At 41.1% G+C, this 18,852-nt stretch overlaps 1 protein-coding gene and 1 pseudogene across 2 annotated transcripts in view; both read right to left on the bottom strand.

Annotated features, from left to right (window-relative positions):
- Window positions 1-18,852, bottom strand: part of ROR1 (receptor tyrosine kinase like orphan receptor 1) — a 429,702-nt gene that overhangs the window by 252,823 nt on the left and 158,027 nt on the right. Inside the window, exon 1 of one of the 2 annotated variants that reach the window (XM_071217416.1) lies at window positions 15,249-15,435. The exons of the other annotated variant lie outside the window; for it this stretch is intronic. Coding sequence (XP_071073517.1) covers window positions 15,249-15,339 — 91 coding nt within the window. The 5' untranslated portion in view covers window positions 15,340-15,435. Of the gene's footprint in view, window positions 1-15,248; window positions 15,436-18,852 lie in introns of those variants that run through there. 2 annotated transcript variants of the gene reach the window in all.
- Window positions 5,919-6,965, bottom strand: LOC139439564 (transcription initiation factor TFIID subunit 9-like; annotated as a pseudogene).

Genomic DNA, 18,852 nt, shown 5'->3' on the forward strand with positions numbered 1-18,852 from the left:
GCACCTGCAATCAGAAAACCCACTGTGTGATTTGGGGCATGGGGTTTAACTTTAACCCCTCCCAGTCTTGGTTTCCTATTTATAAAATGGGCATGAAACAAAGCTACTTGACAGACTAAAACAAGTTCAGGTTTGTACACTAAACAGTATTCACATGTCACTCTTCTCCTCCCCACCTTTCCAGAGTCAGGCTCAATAGGCAATAGGCAATCAGTGAAAATCACTTCTTGAAACTGAATTTGGACCTGACATCATCTACTTTGGTTTTTCCCTCTCCCTTCTCCATGCTCCTGATTTGTCGTGACTCCTTTCCCTACCCTAGCCCGCTTGCCTACATTTTATCGAAAGGCTTGTGCAGGGATTGATGAAAGTGCACCACATTCACTGCAGTTCTGCTCAGCAAGTTGAGCTATTCACTGTTAATGAAAAATAACTCAGTAAACATATCCTGTTACGTCACTGAATATATCCGGTATTATAATGTAATGTCAATAATACATTTACTATGTATGTTCATCTACGTTCACACTCCCTATGGTCACCTTCCAGGTTGAGTGCCAGCAATGTGCAAGGCCACTGGACCAGGTGAAAAAAAATCAGACAAAAGTCCCTGCCTTCAAGTACTTTACACTCTGGTAGTAGCACATTTCCAATGATATTATTAATCTAAACTCCTCATTAAGAAAAAAGAAAGTTTCTTTTTTTTCAAGTGGACTTAGTGATTAGGTGCTGTGATCTCCAATTTTGTTTGACCCATTGGTAAAAAAAAATTGATCACAAACCTCCATTAAATTCATTATTTATTTATCACATATGTATGTAGTTCTGAACTATTATGGTATATATGATAAAACATACATAAAATAGAAAGGTGTGAAGGCTGAAAAATAAGCATAAATATAAGTTCTACTATGCCTTTTTATTTTATAACCCAAGTCAATCACCTTGCAGGTCTAGAGCATGATTTTCAAATTCCAGGTCTGCCATTTACTGTGTGAGCTTGGACTCATTATCTAACCCCTTTGTGCTTCAGGTTTCTCTGTAAAATGGGGATAACAGCAGTACTTATCTTGTAGAGTTCCTAAGAGGGTTAAAATGAGATAATGTAGGTGAAGCACCTATGCCTGCATATTATGAACACATAATGATAGCAGTATTATCCCAATATCATTATTATTTCTAGGTGCTATCTGTCCACAAGACCTCATTAAAAGACCATTATGTGTTTGATAAAAATCTAAAGAGTGGACAAGCTTCTTAGCCATTGGTATCAGATGACAGGGGGGCCAAGGGTTCCAGACCCAACTGGGGATCATATTAGCTATTGTAACAGATGCAGGTAGGACATTATGGTATATGGTATCTGTTCCCATTGTAAATCTTCTTGTTTTAACCCGCAGGAAAGTTTTCTGGCTGATACCATTTCACAGGAGTCTCAGCTGTCACCTCCTGCCTGCTGTCCCTCCTCCTTCACAGGCAGCCCTCGTTCGTCCGTAGGGAGCCTGCAGTGGAGCTGGCTGGTACATGCATCACAGATTATTAAAGGGCATGGAAATGTGCTCAGGTCCCAATGCGGATCCAAAAGTCGTTTTCCAATTTCCCTGTTTGGAAGGGAATGCTTCAAAACTGAAGTATGTTTTCCTTGGCAGATGTACCCCATCTCCCGCCCCCCCATTAGATGCAATTTCTTCCTGACATTTCACAAATTGTTTTATGCCTGTGTTCTTTATAAGGACTGTCCGTGGAGGTCAGAATGGAAATTACAGTTCTAAGAATGCTCACATTAGCTTGGAGGGTAATGCACCAGCCCCAAGTCAAATATCTCTATCCCAGCCAGCCTGCCAGTGCAATGATTAACAAGTTGGACTGCCACACAGGGAACTGTATTGGGAGCGCTCCCAGCACTGTTGCTCCCCGGGCCAATGTGGGCAATGTGTGTTTAGTCTATCAGAGTATTTACTCAGGACGCCCATCACCGCGGAACCCAGACGGCAGTCTGAGAGAGGACCCCCCCATACCCCCTGGAGGGCACGGGTGGGGAGAGGTGGATCTACTTTTTCACAAGATTCCTTTCCCAGTCTAGTTCAGTGCCCACTGGCAGGAAAGATTTGTTATCTTGGTCAATCATGGTAGCCTCAGGCAAGCCTGAGCCCTAAATGTTAGGCTTTAGAAAGGTGACAGGTCTGGTGAAACGTAACTACCTTCTTTAGGGGCCAGGTACATGGCAGTCTATCATCTCGACACTAGCCAGGCTCATGCATTATTGCCTCAGGGCACCCTTTTGGCCAGGGTTGCTTCCCTTCTGTCAGTGTTGGATCATACATGAGCTTGAGAAAGCAAATACATGTGTTGCTTCATGAATCATACATGATCTTGAGAAAGGAAATACACATGTTGCTTCATGGATCATATATGCCTTGAGAAAGCAAAGACCACCTATCACAGGATGTACAGAGTTCTGATGTGGAAGAAAGCAGCCATGACTTAAAATCTAAAGACCTGGATTCGAATCCCACCTCTGACACCTAATAGCGATAGAAGTCACCTCACTGCTCTGAATCTCTGTTCCTTCTTCCATATAGTAGAGATGATAATATCTTCTCCAATGATTGCTTTAGATATTAAGAGAGAATAACAAACATTATATGTTCAATTATTATATGCTGAAATTGGAATACATCTGATTTTGTGAAAGTATTAAACACTTACAGAAAAGTCACATAGAAAATATAGGGATTTCCCTATACCCAACCCACTCTCCATCTTCCACTCTTCCCCATATTTTACATAGAGCTAATATAGCACAAATTAAGCAGAACACTCCCCCCCCAAAAAAAAAAAAAACCCAACATTTAAACAGACATAGGGAAAAAGGACTGGGAAGAAATGTTTAGAGATAATTATGACAGTTATACCTGGAAGATGTTCTCTTCCTGTCCAAATGCCCCTAAATCTTCCAGCTCTGATGGCAAGAAAGCAGAGAGAAGGAACTAGTAGGCATCAGAGTAGGTGGAATATTCAAGTTTATCCTAGAAGAGAACTATGTCCTTTTCCACAGCTGCACAACAGCAAACAGAAGCAAATAGCAAGCCAGAGCTATAGAAATGTAATAGAGGATGACTCTGGGCTGTGATTGCTGAAGTTTTAATGAGTCCAGAGAGAGAAAATGAGAATTCTCTGTAGCTGAAAAGGAAGCATTTGATGCACATTTACTTACAATAGTACAATATACCAAAGAGGGCCAGAAAACAAGGGAAGGAAAGGTTCTGGGCAGAGCAAGAGGGAGATGGAATTATCACCTATTACACTGCACCAAGCCAATCTATTAAACGTAATTTCTTGCTAAGGAATTTCCTTAGTAAAACTGTATATAATTCAAATGACAAAGTGAGCTGAGTTTGTTTTACAAATCCTATGTGGGGTATAAGGTATAACGTATAAGTTCTACCACTTCAGGGATTAGAATTTGGATGACAAAGCAAGGCCCCCAGTCTCCCAATCAAGGGCAAATCCATTTAGAACCAGGGTAGCCCTCTTCTGTTGGTGTGTTTACCCTCCAGCATTTGCATGTAAAGGTACAGGTGGAATGGAGACCGGAGACGTGGATCCGAGCAACAGTCAACTTAGTGAGGAACTACAGAGACAAAACCAACATCAGTGGGTCAGCCTGCTTCCCAGATATCTCTTTTACAGGTTTGCCCTCATTAGTTGGGTGGCTCTCTACCAGCATAAAAAGAAAAATTGAATAGACTTACTCTTACCTGCAGTGGAAGAGAAAAGAAGAAAACCTATCAGAATGAATCATATCCAGCAAGAGAAAGTATTGTGCAGTGAAATGTGTGACTGAGTATATTTATGTGGCACTGAGATGTGATTTTTTTTTTACTATAGGTTACAGTCAAAAAAAAAAATTGAAAGCCACTGCCCTATAAGACCTTAATAGATTTCCAAGTGACATCACCTAGTATGCTGCAGAGCCTCATATGAATGAGGGCGGCTTTAAACTTTTCTCATGACCTGCCTTCTCAGGCTTTCCAATGTATTACCTCTTTGATTGTGATGGCTTTCAACCTTGCGCAACAAGAAAATCTCCCAGGATATGAAAAATAGTCAATACCCAGCTCCCACTTCCAGAGATTCTGACTTATCGAATCTGGGTGAAGTCTACCAAAAGGTATTTTTTACAAACTTTCCAGGTAATCCTAGTGTGCAGCCTGGGCTGAGAGCCCCGGCATTAGGTCATTTTCTCCTTACAGCATCCCTGTGGGAAAAACAAGAGAAGAGATGATTATCCCTACTTTTTAGATGAGGAAATTAAGGTCCAAGGCAATTAGGTGATTTAGCCGAGGCTGTAGCCACGTTATCATCAGAACTGGGTGAGGAGCCAGGTCCCCCGACTGCCATTCAGCATGTCCTCTTCCCAGAACGCCACACTCACCACTTTATCCACTGGCTTTTCCAGTGGAAAACAAAACACAGCTCCCAATGAGACGACAGACAAAAATGGTTAGGATCACAGCTTTTTTTTCTTTTGATCATTCTCAAAAATGCGTCAACAAATACAGGTCCCTCCTTACTGGAATAGACCACTTATGTAAATCAAGTCATTTTATGGAGGCCAGGAGAGCTATTGATATTAGTTTGCCTGTCTCCAAGGAACAAAATACTGAAAGGCAAGGGCTTTAAATGAATGAAAATGTATCCAATGCACAATCAAATGAAAATGTTGTGGGCCCATGGCCAGGGATTATCTGCCAATTGGATCTCTTTCAGCGCCCTAAATTTAACCAGCTGGGATTCTTTTTTCTCCACCCTTTTTGCAAGTATCATCTTTTTAACCTCCTGAAAGGAAGAGATTTTTCTTTTAATGGGAAATCTGTATTTCATCATAAAGATGGAACACAACATGCTTGGTTTAGCCAATCTCCTGGGAAGTAGGTTCTTTGTGTATTATATCTTTGGCACAAAAGAAAGATACACATTCCAGCAAGTTTATTTCAGGCATGATAGACTGGAGGCATATATCTATGATGCTTAAGGTGTAACCTCACCTCCATTCCCACCATATTAATCATACCTTACATTTGTAGAGTATACAATTGCTTTCACAAATCAATATCTTTTTTTTTTCAGATTTCATAATAGATTTAATATGAAGAATAGCCTAGCTATGTACCACAGCAAGATCTAAGTTTTAGAAACTCTACACTAAATGCCAGACTTTGATTAAAAATAATACAATGGTGCTGGCTTATGGTAAGAATATGACAAGCAAAGGTACTCAAAATTGATCAGCAAAAAGGGATACTGGAAAATATAAAAATTATAAAAAGAGGGGTAGGTGTTGGGAGACATTGAGGGTCTTTAAATAAAACCAAAGGGATAGAAAAGTGGGATCTAAGAAGAAACTGGGCAAATGAGAAAAGTAAATCCAAACAGACAAGGACTCACTATATGAAAATTCTATGTGGTCTCTCCAAATAGGAAACATAGTTATTATTCAGAAATCTGAGAGAACTGGCCATAAAAGTGGCTTATACAACATAACATACCATGATCTAAACATTTGAAGACACTACACATAACACATTTATTAGTAATAATGAATAGACTACAACAACCTGACTTGTTGAACTGTTATCCCTGTAGATAATAATAGGAAAAACTTCTAAAAATAGAATTGCCAAAGTATCAACAAATTGATGAATGATAACTTTATTTTTTAAACTTAAAAGCTGATGAAAAACCACTTCTAATCCTCTTAAAGAAAATCCAACATCTCAGTTGAAAAGTATGGTAACCATACTTACTCATTAAATACTAATTAAGTTTTCTAAAACAGAACTTGAAAAGATCCAGCATGCATGGTTTAAGAACAATGGATTCAAGACCAAATATACATGTCACATGCATTAAGGCTAGCTTACAAGATCATAGTCATTATTACAGTCATTGTCATCATCATCGTCATATTTTCATTTCAATGCATTTGATGATTCACTGTATATCACAGTATTTTGTGATGTCACCAGGTTAGTGGTAATAAGAATGTTTTTAGACCCAATTAATTAGAACAGTCTGAACTGCAGATGTTACAGGAATGGATGCTTTTACAGCTGGGGACTTTGAAGAGGGCTCTGTACTGTAAACCTTCGCCCTGTGAGAGACATTGGTTCCCCTACTTTAGTTGTACCAGACATGGTTTGTGGGGTTGGCATGCCTAGTGTGGGGGTACTAGGTCTGCTAGTAACTGAACCCACACTTAATCAAGGAACTGTTATTCTTCCTGCAGAACTAGATGCCTTTTTTGGTAAAGACTTAAGTTTATAGTTTGGAGCAGTTAAGCAGTATCTATCAGGAGGCAATCTAGGACCTGAATATGGCTTAATCAATGGCAAAGACGTTTGATCGCTTTGCCTTAAATATCTAATAAAGAATCACTTGGGGGAGGAGAGGTAAAAAACAACACTGTGAGAGGTCAACACAACACTGGATTGCCAATTGCACATCATCTGCATCAACAGTAGCTTTCTAAGCACGGCTCGAATAAATTTTTGCATCATCTAGAATTATGGTCACATATCAGAAGGCAAACTCCAACATCTGATTTACAACTCTTGGCTCATATTCTGTAATCCCCATATCCTTCAGGATTTGTGCCATCATCTGTGCATCTTTCGGCATGCTCTTGGAAGAAGTTATCTTGCCAGACTCCATGATATCCGATGATCAGACTTCTTTAGCTAAATCACCCACATTAATGTATTTCAGTCCTGATCTTGAGGCAAGTTCTTAGCCTAGTGTAGTTTTTCCAACCCCTGGTGTACCGGTGAACAGGATGTTCAGCTGCAAAACAGTCTTCACCGCGATGGCTCCAAGTGTCCCTAATATAATCACCACGTTTCCAAGCTCTTCTAAAATGCAATGAATAAATGGCAATGAGACTGTGTGTGGGGGAGAGGGGGGATTGGAAGTGTATACTTCCGTATACACCGTATTCACGGTGGTAATGGTAATGGCTGATGTGATCATGGGTATTCATTATTTTTTGTTTGCATTGTCAAAGTTTTTCTGTAATAAACACTTATCACTTTGCAAGTTAATAAGAGCATTATTTTAACTTAAAAAAAGAATAATCATAAATTACAAGAGAAAACTAGAAATGTAGAAATCCCTGCAATTAAATGACAAGGTAAAGACTCTCTCTGCAAATGCCAGCCACCCCACATTTTAACGATGTGCATTACCATGTGGCTCAGATGCCAGCCTGCAGGGGCACAGCGCTCACCTGGCATTTGTACTGCTAATGCCAGCAATTACCAAATGAAATGTTTTCCCTTCCTGCACCTACAGAGTGATTTCCCAGGGAGGACTTGAAGACCACACTGGCCGGGTTGGGCGGGAGGTTTCTCCTGTGCATCTCTTAAAGACCAAGGCCACAGAACCCAGTGGGCTGCCATGAGCTGCATCCAAGCCAAGAGTATCTGCTCTGACAAGGGAGGAACAATTTGGGATTGGTTGCTGGTACCCAGGCCCAGGTTTGGGTCTCCTTTGGGCTTTTGCTCAAGGACTGTTACAGAGGAGAAGCCATCCTCACAGTTCGTGCTAAAAGATTTCAGGAAGGGAAAAATCCAGTGAGAGTATCATTAAATATAAACAATCAGACCAAGAAGATAATGCCTGGGCACTGGGATTACATAGAAAGCAGCCATGGGATCACATACCTGGGATCACGTACCCGGGATCACTTATCTAGCTGAGGCATGGCATAAAAGGGTGCTGAAAGGGAAAAGAAATCTAGGAAAGGATGTGTCAACTTGTCACCTATGTGTTCAGTGATACATTGTCTGAGTGGCTCATAGGCATGGCTGCTGAATATGGTTATTTAGTTCCTGTACTACACAAAGTGCCCAGCTACAGGGGAGAAGTGGGACTGAAACACAGCTCGAGCTCTGCATGCCAAACTGTGCATCCTGTATCTCTCCAAGGAAAGGATACCACATATTTACACAAAGATAAAACATGCTACCTGCTGACCAAGTTTTGTGCCTGTCGAGCTGCATCTGGCCAGAGGGAGCACCTTTTTAAAATTTCACGATGCCATATAGGCTAGCAATGGCCCTGTTCCAAACACCATGCATCGTGCTGGGCAGTAAGGTTATAAAAATGGAAATGACATAGCTCTTGCCCTCAAGAAAATCAACCTAAGTGGAGACCGAAAGCAAACAACTGCAATATAGCATCATAGTCACTATGAAATGGTATGTAAAACTCACAAAAGAAGCAAAAGAGAAGGAATGCCTGATTAAAAGCAGTATTAATGCAGGCAAAATTCTTAGGAAAAAACGATAAGAAGAAAAAGATGGAGGAGGAGGAGGATAGCAAGCAGCTTTTAAATGCCTCATTGTGCTAAGATGGTTCTTATCCAATGTAGAAACTGAGACTCAGAGAAGTTGAGTGCAGCTAGTAAAATGCAGAATAAAGGTTCTAAATCATGTCAGACTATGTTCAGATCCTTTGTACTTTAGGGGAAAAAAAAAAAAACTCTGCTCTTCACTATTCATTCCACAGAGATTAATCAGGTCTGTGCCATGCTGTGTCAGGAAGGATGCTAGGGACAGGGACTGCAGATTTCAGGAGCAGTTAGGGTTCCTGTTGAGAAAATAAACTGGGAGTGGACTGCCCCTGACTCTGCCTCTTTTCTTTGCCCCTGTCTTCTCACCTGTATAATAGAGATAATAACTGTACCTATCAAACAGGATTTTTATAGTTTAAATGAGTTAATACATGTCTAGCACTTAGAACAGACCCTGGCACAATACAATATATAGAGTACTACTATGTAAGCATTAGATATTGTCATTATTGATGGTAGTATAATTATCTCATAATCCTGTGTATGATGAAGGTGAATTATAAGCACAAGTAACTGGTATATAAGACAGAAGGGGCCAAGGTCTCAATCAACACAAAGCCTTGCAGGTGAGGAATTATCTAGACACAAATATCACGAAATATGACAGCTCTTTGTGGTTAGGCCTTTACACACTGATCCTCATCACAAAAACACATTGGCATTATTTCATCCCCATTTGACAGCCAAGGAACCAGAATCAGAGAGAAATGTTAAATGGCCTGGCCAAAGTAAGACAGCTAGGCTGTAGCAGATTGCCAGTCACCACTTACCTACTCTGTCACAGTACTTTTTAAAAACTTTTTATTGTGAAATTAATGAAATTTATAGAACAATTTTAAAAATAATTCAGAGAACTCCCATATTCTCTTTATTTACACAGACTTGGCAATTTTCAACATTTTGTCATAGCTGCTGTTGCTTACAGAATAACCATTAATCCCTTATTACTTCAGTATATATATTTTGAGAAGAATAGTTCACAATAAATAATCAAATTCAGGAAATTTAAAGTGATACATACTTAAACCTGCAGGTCATACTGCAATTCTGTCAATGTCTCAATTATGTCCTTTATATCATTTCACCACCACCGCCACCACCACCACCAATACGAAATCTGACCAGGATCACTTCTTGCATTTATTTATCATGTCTCTTTAGTGTCCTTTAATCTGGAAGAATTCCTCAGCTTTGTCTCTCATGACAATGGCCTGTAAAAAACATAGGCTAGTTATTTTACAGGATGCTCCTTTCTTGGGTTTGCCTGATATTCCCTCATGATTTAATTCAGGTTTTGCACTCCTGACTGGAATGCTCCATAAATGATGTTGTACACTTCTCAGTGTATCACTCGCCTGGCTTTGGACATCTCTATGTTTCATGATGGCTGTCTGCCCATTGGTGATATGGATCAGCTCACCTGACTAAGGTGTCCAGTTTCTCCACTGTTACCATTTTCCTATTTGCAACCAAGAAGCAATGTATGGAGAGATACTTTAAGATCATACACATATCCTGTTTCTTATCAAACTTCTGGATTTAAGTTCTACTGATGATGCTTGTCCAAACCAATCTAGGGTTGCAAAATTGTGAGTTTCCAAATCCACCACTTCCTCTACTGTTTTCAGTTGACACTGCACTTTAAGGAAGAGCCCTCCCCTTTCTTCCACTATCTAGCTAACTAGCTACCTACCTATCTGTCACAGAATGAACTCATGGATTCCTATTTTATTCAATGAGCTATAACCCATTACTGTTCTTTTTCATTTTACCACTCAAATAGTCCCAGGTTTCGCCAAATAGGAGTCCCTTCAAGCTAGGGCCTGTATCCTCTTGACATCTCCCATCATGTTTGCTTACTTTCTGGTACAAAACAATGTTCCAGGCTTGTCTTACACCTTGCATGCCCTGGCCATGGAATTAGCCTCTTTTCTCAATGATCCCTGGTTCTTTTTAGTGGGGAACTGTATAACCTGATACTTTTATTCTTGGTCTGGCATGTAATTGTTGAATGAATGACTGAATGAATGAAAATCTCCCTTCCCCATGGGCTCATGATCTACTGCAGAGCTGAAAAATCATTATCTGAATTTTCCTGAAAGATGGATATGTCAGAAGAGGGTCTTTAGCCCTCTCCTGCCTGCAGAACCACTCAAGTCTCACTCCAAACCTCTTCCCTTCCCACTCATGCTTTAACCCATTATAATAAAATATGTACAGGGAAGCGGACATGGCTCAACTGATAGAGCATCCATCTACCATATAGAGGGTCCAGGTTTCGATTCTCAGGGCCTCCTGACCCACGTGGTGAGTTGGTCCATGTGCAGTGCTGTCGCGAGCAAGGAGTGCTGTGCCATGCAGTGGTGCCCCCGCATAGGAGTGCCCCATGCGCAAGGTGTGCGCCCTGCAAGGAGAGCCACCCCGCATGAAAAAAGCACAGCCCACCCAGGAGTGGGGCCACACACACACAGAGCTGATGCAGCAAGATGACGCACCAAAAAAAGAGATGCAGATTCCCAGTGCCGCCAGATAATGCAAGTGGATACAGAAGAACACGCAGCGAGTGGACACAGAGAACAGACAAGGGAGGGAAGGAGAGAGAAATAAAATAAATCTTTGATAAATAAATAAATAAAACATGTACAAAGCTCTACTGAAATATCCTTGGTAATTCAGAAAGCACTTGAGAAGATAAACTCTCAAACCTCAGCAATCCCTTCAGCAGACCTGTGTCTGGAAAAAAGTTTAGGAAATGGAGCTGGATCTACTATTGGCACTAATTCAAAACATACAGAAAAGAAAGGGGAAAAGGAGCCAATGTTTTATACTAGCTCCTCCAGGATATTATTTCTAATCTTTACAACACCCCTGCAATGGTAAGTATCTTCATTCCTATTTTTGCATATGAGACTTAGAGAAGTATAATGTTCCCTATTCAAGGTCACATAACTGGTGAGTTGTAGAATCAGCAAAATCCAAATCCAGGACCACCTGACTCCAAAGTACAGGCCTTCAAACACATCACAGAAGTCCCTTAGGTAGAGATTTGTTTTCCATTTTAATCTTTTACTTTTAATCTATGCTTTTTTCCTGAACAATAATTTTCTGATATTCTGAAAAATAACTTCATCTGTAGACAATTTCTCTTTCATTTAAATAGAACACAATATGAGTCCCCCAAGTTCAGTTTATTTTAACTTTGTTTCTCTGGATTCCAGAAAATCAAAGAAAGTTTTTGCTCCGTTAGTTGTTAAGTACTTGATATACTACGTTCATTCAAAACAAATCCATACACCAGTAAACCAGTAGTTCCCTAACTTTGCTGCACCTTGGGATCACCTGTGATCTTTAAATGCTGGTGCTGAGCTCCCACACCCAGACCTTCTGATTTAATTGGAACAGGACTGAGTTGGGCATCAGGATTTTTTAAAGCTCCCCAGATGATTCTAACATACAGCAAAATTAAGGAACCTCTGCCAGACACAATGAGAAAAAACATTAGAAAAGCAATCGCTTTTCAATTCTTTAGGGAAAGATCAGGCAGTCTGCAAATCAAGCTGACCTTTTTTTCCTTCATCCAATGATCCATAGCACTCTAGGAAATTTAATTAAATCAGAATTTTGCCCTGATTAAATTCTAAATTTTAAAAATACAACAAAAACTTAAATCCTAGCTTAGTGAGTAAAGTAATTAAAATCAAGGGCTAACTATGTGATTATACCAAATACCATTGATTGTACACTTTGGATGAATTGTATGCTTTATTAATATGTATCAATAAAATTGATTTGTTTTAAAAAAATCAGGAGCTAAATGATATTTCATTTCACAACAATCCCAACCAGCATTTATGGAGCTACTCAGGATCAGGCACCATAAGAAGAACTGGGAATGCACTGGAGAGCAAGTGACACAAAGGAAAGGACCGTAAACAGTGACCAGTGCTAGGATAAGCTGCTAAGGGGAGGTGCAGGGGACCTGGAATCACCAAGCAGCTAAGGAACCCAGCCTTGGGGAAATCATGGAAAGCTTTCCTGAGGAGGTAAAAAATACCAGCTGACTCTAGGAGGAGATGGGCAGAGGCTACTGGTGGTTAGTATTTAGGCAGAAGAGCTTTGTGGTAGACCAGTCGTGGGTCTTCCAAATGTCCGATAACATCATGCCTGTCTCAGTGGACTCTAAGACAATAGGAGTTACATAAACATTAGAACAAGCAACTTGTCAAAATCCACACACTTGGCAGTCCCTCCTATGCAATCCCTGTCATATAACACTAAAAGCACTCCATTAAAACACGAGACATTGAAATAGTAAAAGCAGAGTATTGACTTCCTCCTCTGACACAGTTTTTGCTTCTATGTCATGTAATCTGTTTTTTTTTTTTTCTAAGAAGGCAACCCGGTTTACAACTGTACTGCCAATGTGAGATTTGTCCTTTCTGTATGTGGGGTTAGGATCACTCCCTTCTTTGAACCTACCATGCCCAAGATGCAAGATGGTATCTGAAGTGGCACTAGAAGATAAAAAGCAGTCACCTCACATGTATGTGATTCAACCATTTACTTTTTTTTTCTTTAAATCTTTGTTGACACATCTGAGAAGGTAGAAGGGTATCTGGGCTCTCAAGTGAGCAATTAGAGATTATGTAATAAAACACGTTGCAGTATGTAGAAGGATCCACCAAGCATAGGGGTGGCACTCTATAGGGGATTCCTAGAAGTAGAAGAAGGGCAAGCCCACAAATCTGTCTAACTTCTACACTGGCATCAAATCCCAACTGAAAAGGAAAAAGAGAATGGTGCTTGACTTCCAGAGCATTAAGGGGGAATAGGTCTGGGATGGTATCAAGAGGATGGCCCAGAGTCACTGAAAATTCCATCCAATAAATATTTCTTGCCCACTGACAAATACAAAACATTGTGCTAAGCTTTAGCAGCCAAGAGAAAGATTAATGACATATCAATAAGGGGCATACAGTCAAGGGAAAGCAGCAAAAAATGAATAACATCTTGGTCTATGTATCTGGCCAATTATCAGTTAGCATCTCCTAATTGAGAGGCCACATCATTAGGCCCTAGCCCTCAAAAGCTATCAACCAAAAGGTTCAGACAAGAAGCACACTGAACACGTAATAAAAACCAGGCCATTAATGAGGTAAAGTTGTCTAATGGTTGATTGCCTCATTTATTCAACAAATGGCCCCATGCTAGGCACTGGGGGCAGAAAGGAGGTTAGTCAGACAGGGTGTTCCTGCCCTCAGGGAGTTTTACATTCCCTGCTTTTCATTTGCAGGTTACTCTACGAATGTTTAGGGAGCTCTCTTACGCAGCACTTCATTTGATCCTGACCTTAAAAGGAGCTCAGGAAGTGCTTATAGGTCCTTGGGTTCAGAAGAGTTATACCCCTTGCCCCAGATCTCAAGCTGGAGTTGGCAGGATGTGTTATTCCAAAGCCAGTTCTCTGATCAGCGCATCCCACCGGGTGTGGTTTGAATACACACTAGCAGACAAAGAACAAAGAAAGAAAGAAGAGTCTATCTAGTGCCAAGTACAATTTACTTCATCCTAATTAATTTCTGCTTTCCAGCAGTCAGACACATGTGTTGAAAAACAGGTCTTCAACATGCATCTCAGAGAATGCTAACCACCCAGCAATTAAGGTGATGGTGCTTAAAAAATAATCATCATTCCCCCAAAACGTACATTTTAGTGTCGAATATAACAGTGATGGCTCCGTAGGAAAAACAAAACTCAGAAAGCAGCTGAATCTGAGGTATCTACTTTTTCATTTTAGAGCACCCCTTTCTTTCTTAGCTTTGATAAAGCCAATGCAGGAAACTAATAGATTATAAATGCTTTATTATAATGTCTTTGGAACCAATTGATTTTTTTCACTTATTTCTGGACAATACTAGATCAGCTGGAAAACACTGGTAGAATTTTCCATAGCAACTCATGACACAAAAGGCAACCAATCAGAAGGCAAACGGCATTAATCCTTTCTCCATGGTGGTCACTGACATTTCTTTGCACTGTCAATTTCAATCAGCAGGTAATGCCAATGGAATTCCAGTCAATACTTAAATGGACTTTCTTATTTTTTTCCTGGCTAATCTCCCTTTCACCCTCTCAGAAATGCCAACAGTGTCCAACTGGAGCTTATTACCAAAGCCTTCATAATTTACAGGACATTTTTTTTCTTTTACATTTGAAACCACAGCTACCTCATAAATAACTCTTTTTATCACAAGCATGGATGTTCCTGTAATGCTACCTGCAACATGTCAAACCTTTCAAAATTTATCTAATGTGCTAGACAGAAACTGCTTTTGACCTCTGGGTTAACCAAAGTCAACCAACAAATCTGACTGCTTTAAAGGCTCTCTCCTGCTCCTGCTGCTGTTTCAAGCTATAAATTACTGCCCACTCAGTGCAATGACAAGACAGGGTATCAGGACCTTTTCTGACACTGTACAGTTTGTGATTAAATATAGCCTTGGCTTTCTTTCTCAGCAATCAAGTATGTGGACATTATATATAACCCTGAGAAGAAGTCTTGGTTATCTAACCACAAAATTAAAAAACCACTGGTAAACAATTAGAAGGAAGATGTGTTTTTACTACTTTGGGGTGTTTGGGTAGAGAAGCTTGACTTTCTCCAGTTTAGTACACCGAGACCTGATCTGAGCTATCATCTGCAATTAACTTGACTGCTTCCCAGAGTCCCCCAGAGTGTCACGACTTCCCATCAGCTGTGCCTTGGTGCATGCTGTGCCCTCTGCTGGCAAAGCCCTCACTCCCCTTCTCACCAGTGGAGCTCCTGCTCACTTACCTTCCAGATTCAGCTTAAAAGGAAATTCCACTAGGAGACTTTGCCCAACATCCAGATAAATGGTGAGTGTCTCATCTGACACACACCACATTATATTCTGGTGAGTTCCTTACGTATCTGCTTCAATCACTGAACAGTGCAGCACCATGGTTTTCAGCACAATCTTTGAAAATGCAGATCTGGATCTGAATCCAAGCTGATCCGCTTACTCTTTTTGTAGACCTGGGCAAGTTGCTTCACATCAGGGAACTTTCCTTCCCAGAACTACTAAGTGAGACTAAAAATACCTACGTTAAGCAGGAGTTTGCTATTACAATTAAATGAGAAAAAGTGTGGAAAGTGGCTGGCACAGATGCTGCATAAGTGGCTGTTGCTACTGCTTCTCCTTCTTCCTCTCCTTCCCCATCATCACCACCACCATCATCATCAATATTATTAAGTTTAAGCCCCTTTAGGAACCCTGTATTTTATTTTTAATTGTATTCTCAACTCCTAGAACTCTGAGACTGTAGGTATTCAACCATTTGTACTGCATTTTGAAGACAAAAGACAAATATGGTTTTACTATTAGTCAATAGAGGCTGGATGCTGGAATTTGGAGAACTGCATTTTAGCCCATGCAAAGATAGCAAATATTCTTCTGGGCTAAGAGCTAAGTTACAGTACGAAGTACCCTCTATTCTGTTTCCCTAATCAAAGGCTGAAAATTAATACTTGTTGTCAAGGAACACGGACAGTAGTTTCTGTTCCTTTGCAGGAGTGGGGGATGGGATGTGAGAAGAGAGGCATGGAGGAAACGAACCATACTTTTACATTTCAACAAAAAACAAACAGGTTACTCTTAAATGTTTGATTTAAAACATTTTTCCCAAATCACACAGAGCTAGAGCTGGATGGTAGATTGCTAAATTCCCAACAAGTCAAAATATTAAAAAATCATGACAAACTGTTTCTTGGCTCCCTTGTCTTTCCTTTGAAAAATAATTTACAATGTGGGATGGGTTAACTCCCCTTTACAGTGTCTAAATCCTCAGAAAATCTATGGCAGATTCTGTTAGAAAGGCCGATCTGACCCCATGGGCTTGACTTGTACAGGATCAGCTTTTACTCAGCCCCAGACATTAGACACAAACTGTCTGTCACTCAAGACTCTGACATCTCTAAATCAAAACACTCTTAAATAAACTTTTGAAAAAGAAAATTCTGCCAGCACCAACCCACATGTTTCCCTTCTGCTAAATTTAAATGTGTTAAACTGGATTCTGCTTGGCAGTGCTTCTAAGTCAGGGATAAGAGTTTAGTAAACAGCTTTATCTGTCCAAATCATCCATCCCAAAGATCCCCTCATGAAATAAAGAGAATTTCAGGGTAGAATTTGGCCTTTTGGTGAATGATAACACCTACAATTTGCTTGCATACTTGGTGGAGCCAGATACTGTGTTGAGCACTGTACAGGTCTGATGTTGCTAAAACTCCATGCGCGTGCAAACACACACACACACACAGAAAAAAACAACTCCAAGCACAAGTCTGTGAGAATGGTATCACCATCATGATCACGCTCAAATGATGAGCAAACTGGGCCTTAAAGAGTATAAGTCTCTTGTCCGGTCACACAGTATAGGTGAGTGGCAGAGCTTGGTTCAAACCAGGAGAGTCTAGCTCCAAAACTAGGTCCTCAAAGCAATGCTTCAGGGCACCCTCGCTGTTCCATAACAGCAAGCTGGTTCCCTACCAATGAACTTCAGCCATGGGCACTGGAGCTTGTCCTGATCATCAAACCGCTTACCTTTGCTATCACTGTCTCTTGCTCTCCCTGACTCTGCTCCTGCTCCTCACCACCACCCTGAGCCCAGACTAAATCTGCACCTGCAAAGCAGCATCTGAAGAAGACCAAGGCTGAAGCAGAGCCCTGCTCCCTAGCGCTGGGTCTCCTATCAGTCCTCATCCTGCTTTTCTCTACTTCCTCAATTGCTGAAAACACAGGTTTTGGGATCAGCTGCTCCAGGTACAAATTTCAATTCTACCATTTAGTGGGATGACCTTGGCTTTCTCACTGAACATCTCAGAGCCCTTATTTCTTTATTTAAAAAAAAAAAAAATTGGCATAGTTAAGTTTTCCAGGATTGTTGTAATTAAATAACACCTGGTAGTAGCCAGTGTTCTTTGCCCATTCAAAGTTTTATGCACAGGACCTTTTAATGGCCTCATGTGATCTAGCTGAAAAGCCTCTGAGAGAGGGCAAAGCAATCGTGTTCATTCATTCAATAAATAATTATTGAGTACCTATTACAAGCTAAACATTTGAATGGAAAAGATTTTAAATCCATGCTAAGCTAGTTAAGTCTCACTTCTTTGATGGAAAGGAACATTGGTTCATCTCCTGCCTGGCACCAGGCAATTTACATGGAGAATCTCACTGACCCTCATAATCATTTGAGGCCACTGTTATTAGTCTAGTTTCCACATATAAAGAAAGGAGACTCACTCTGAAAAGCAGGATACTTAGCCAAAGTCACACCAGCTATGAGAGTTGTCACACTCCTCACCATTGTGTTTCTCTGCTTCTTGAGTTTGATTTGATGCCAGGTGATGATCCTTCCTCAGGACTGTTTTGGTAATTTCCCATCATACCACCCTTCCACAGTGTTCAATTTAGGGGAAACAGCAGGGAGGACCAGTTCTCGTATCTTTCAGAATAAGACAAGTAAGGCTGGCCTAGTCCTTGGTCTTAAGCTCAGGACCTGCAACTGAGAAGGGAAATGTCATCCTTTAGGACTCCTGGCAATTGCTGCAGATAAAGGGTTGCAGGAAGGGGGAGCCAAGAAAGCTCAGAAATGTCTCCGCTTTCTCCACCTGCTCTCTTTCCAGCCCTACACCTGCCTTCCACCATCTGGCTTCAGGCTTCAGGTAAAAACTGTTGGAACAAGTACCCAGCAGATGATCAGACTTTCCAAAGGCAGCTGGGAAAACACACCTGTAAGGCGCCTCCTCCACAACAAGCTGTGCAGAGCAAGAGCTATAGAGCCTGTTGGACGCAGGTTCAAATCCTGCCTCTGTCACGTATGGAAGGAAGGACTCACCTTACTTCTCTGTGACTGTCTTCCCTTCTGCAAAGCAGAGAAGTGATGATGACGATAACATTGCCTTAGGGCCTCTGCTGAGAAGCAAACACAATAAGGTACATAAACTAAAGTTCCTAGTAAATGGCAAGCATCCGGAGGCATTATTCTTCTTTGACTTTAGTAGTAATAGAAATGCTACCAATAGCCCACTGCAGTAAAGAATCTCTTCAGCAAGGACACTCTTATCACTAGGCCTGGCCCCTCCCACAACACTGAGGAGCCTGCCTCCACCTTGAAAGATGGAAGGAAGGAAGGGAGGGAGGGGAGCAGGGAGGGACTCCGACAAAGCTGCCCTGGCTCAGTTTACAGCAGTCTTGTCTCCTTACCCACAGTCCAGGACAGCCTGAATTCCTGCTCCTGCACTGAGAGGGATTCCATCAATCCACCCCCTCCCCACTCCTGCCTGGCCAGGGCCCCCTGGGACGAGCTCAGAGCTCCACCTATCCCCCTTCTCCCTCCCATGCCATGTAGCTTCCCCT

The sequence above is a fragment of the Dasypus novemcinctus genome, chromosome 9 (assembly GCF_030445035.2).
Source record: "Dasypus novemcinctus isolate mDasNov1 chromosome 9, mDasNov1.1.hap2, whole genome shotgun sequence".
NCBI classification, from domain to species: Eukaryota; Metazoa; Chordata; class Mammalia; order Cingulata; family Dasypodidae; genus Dasypus; species Dasypus novemcinctus.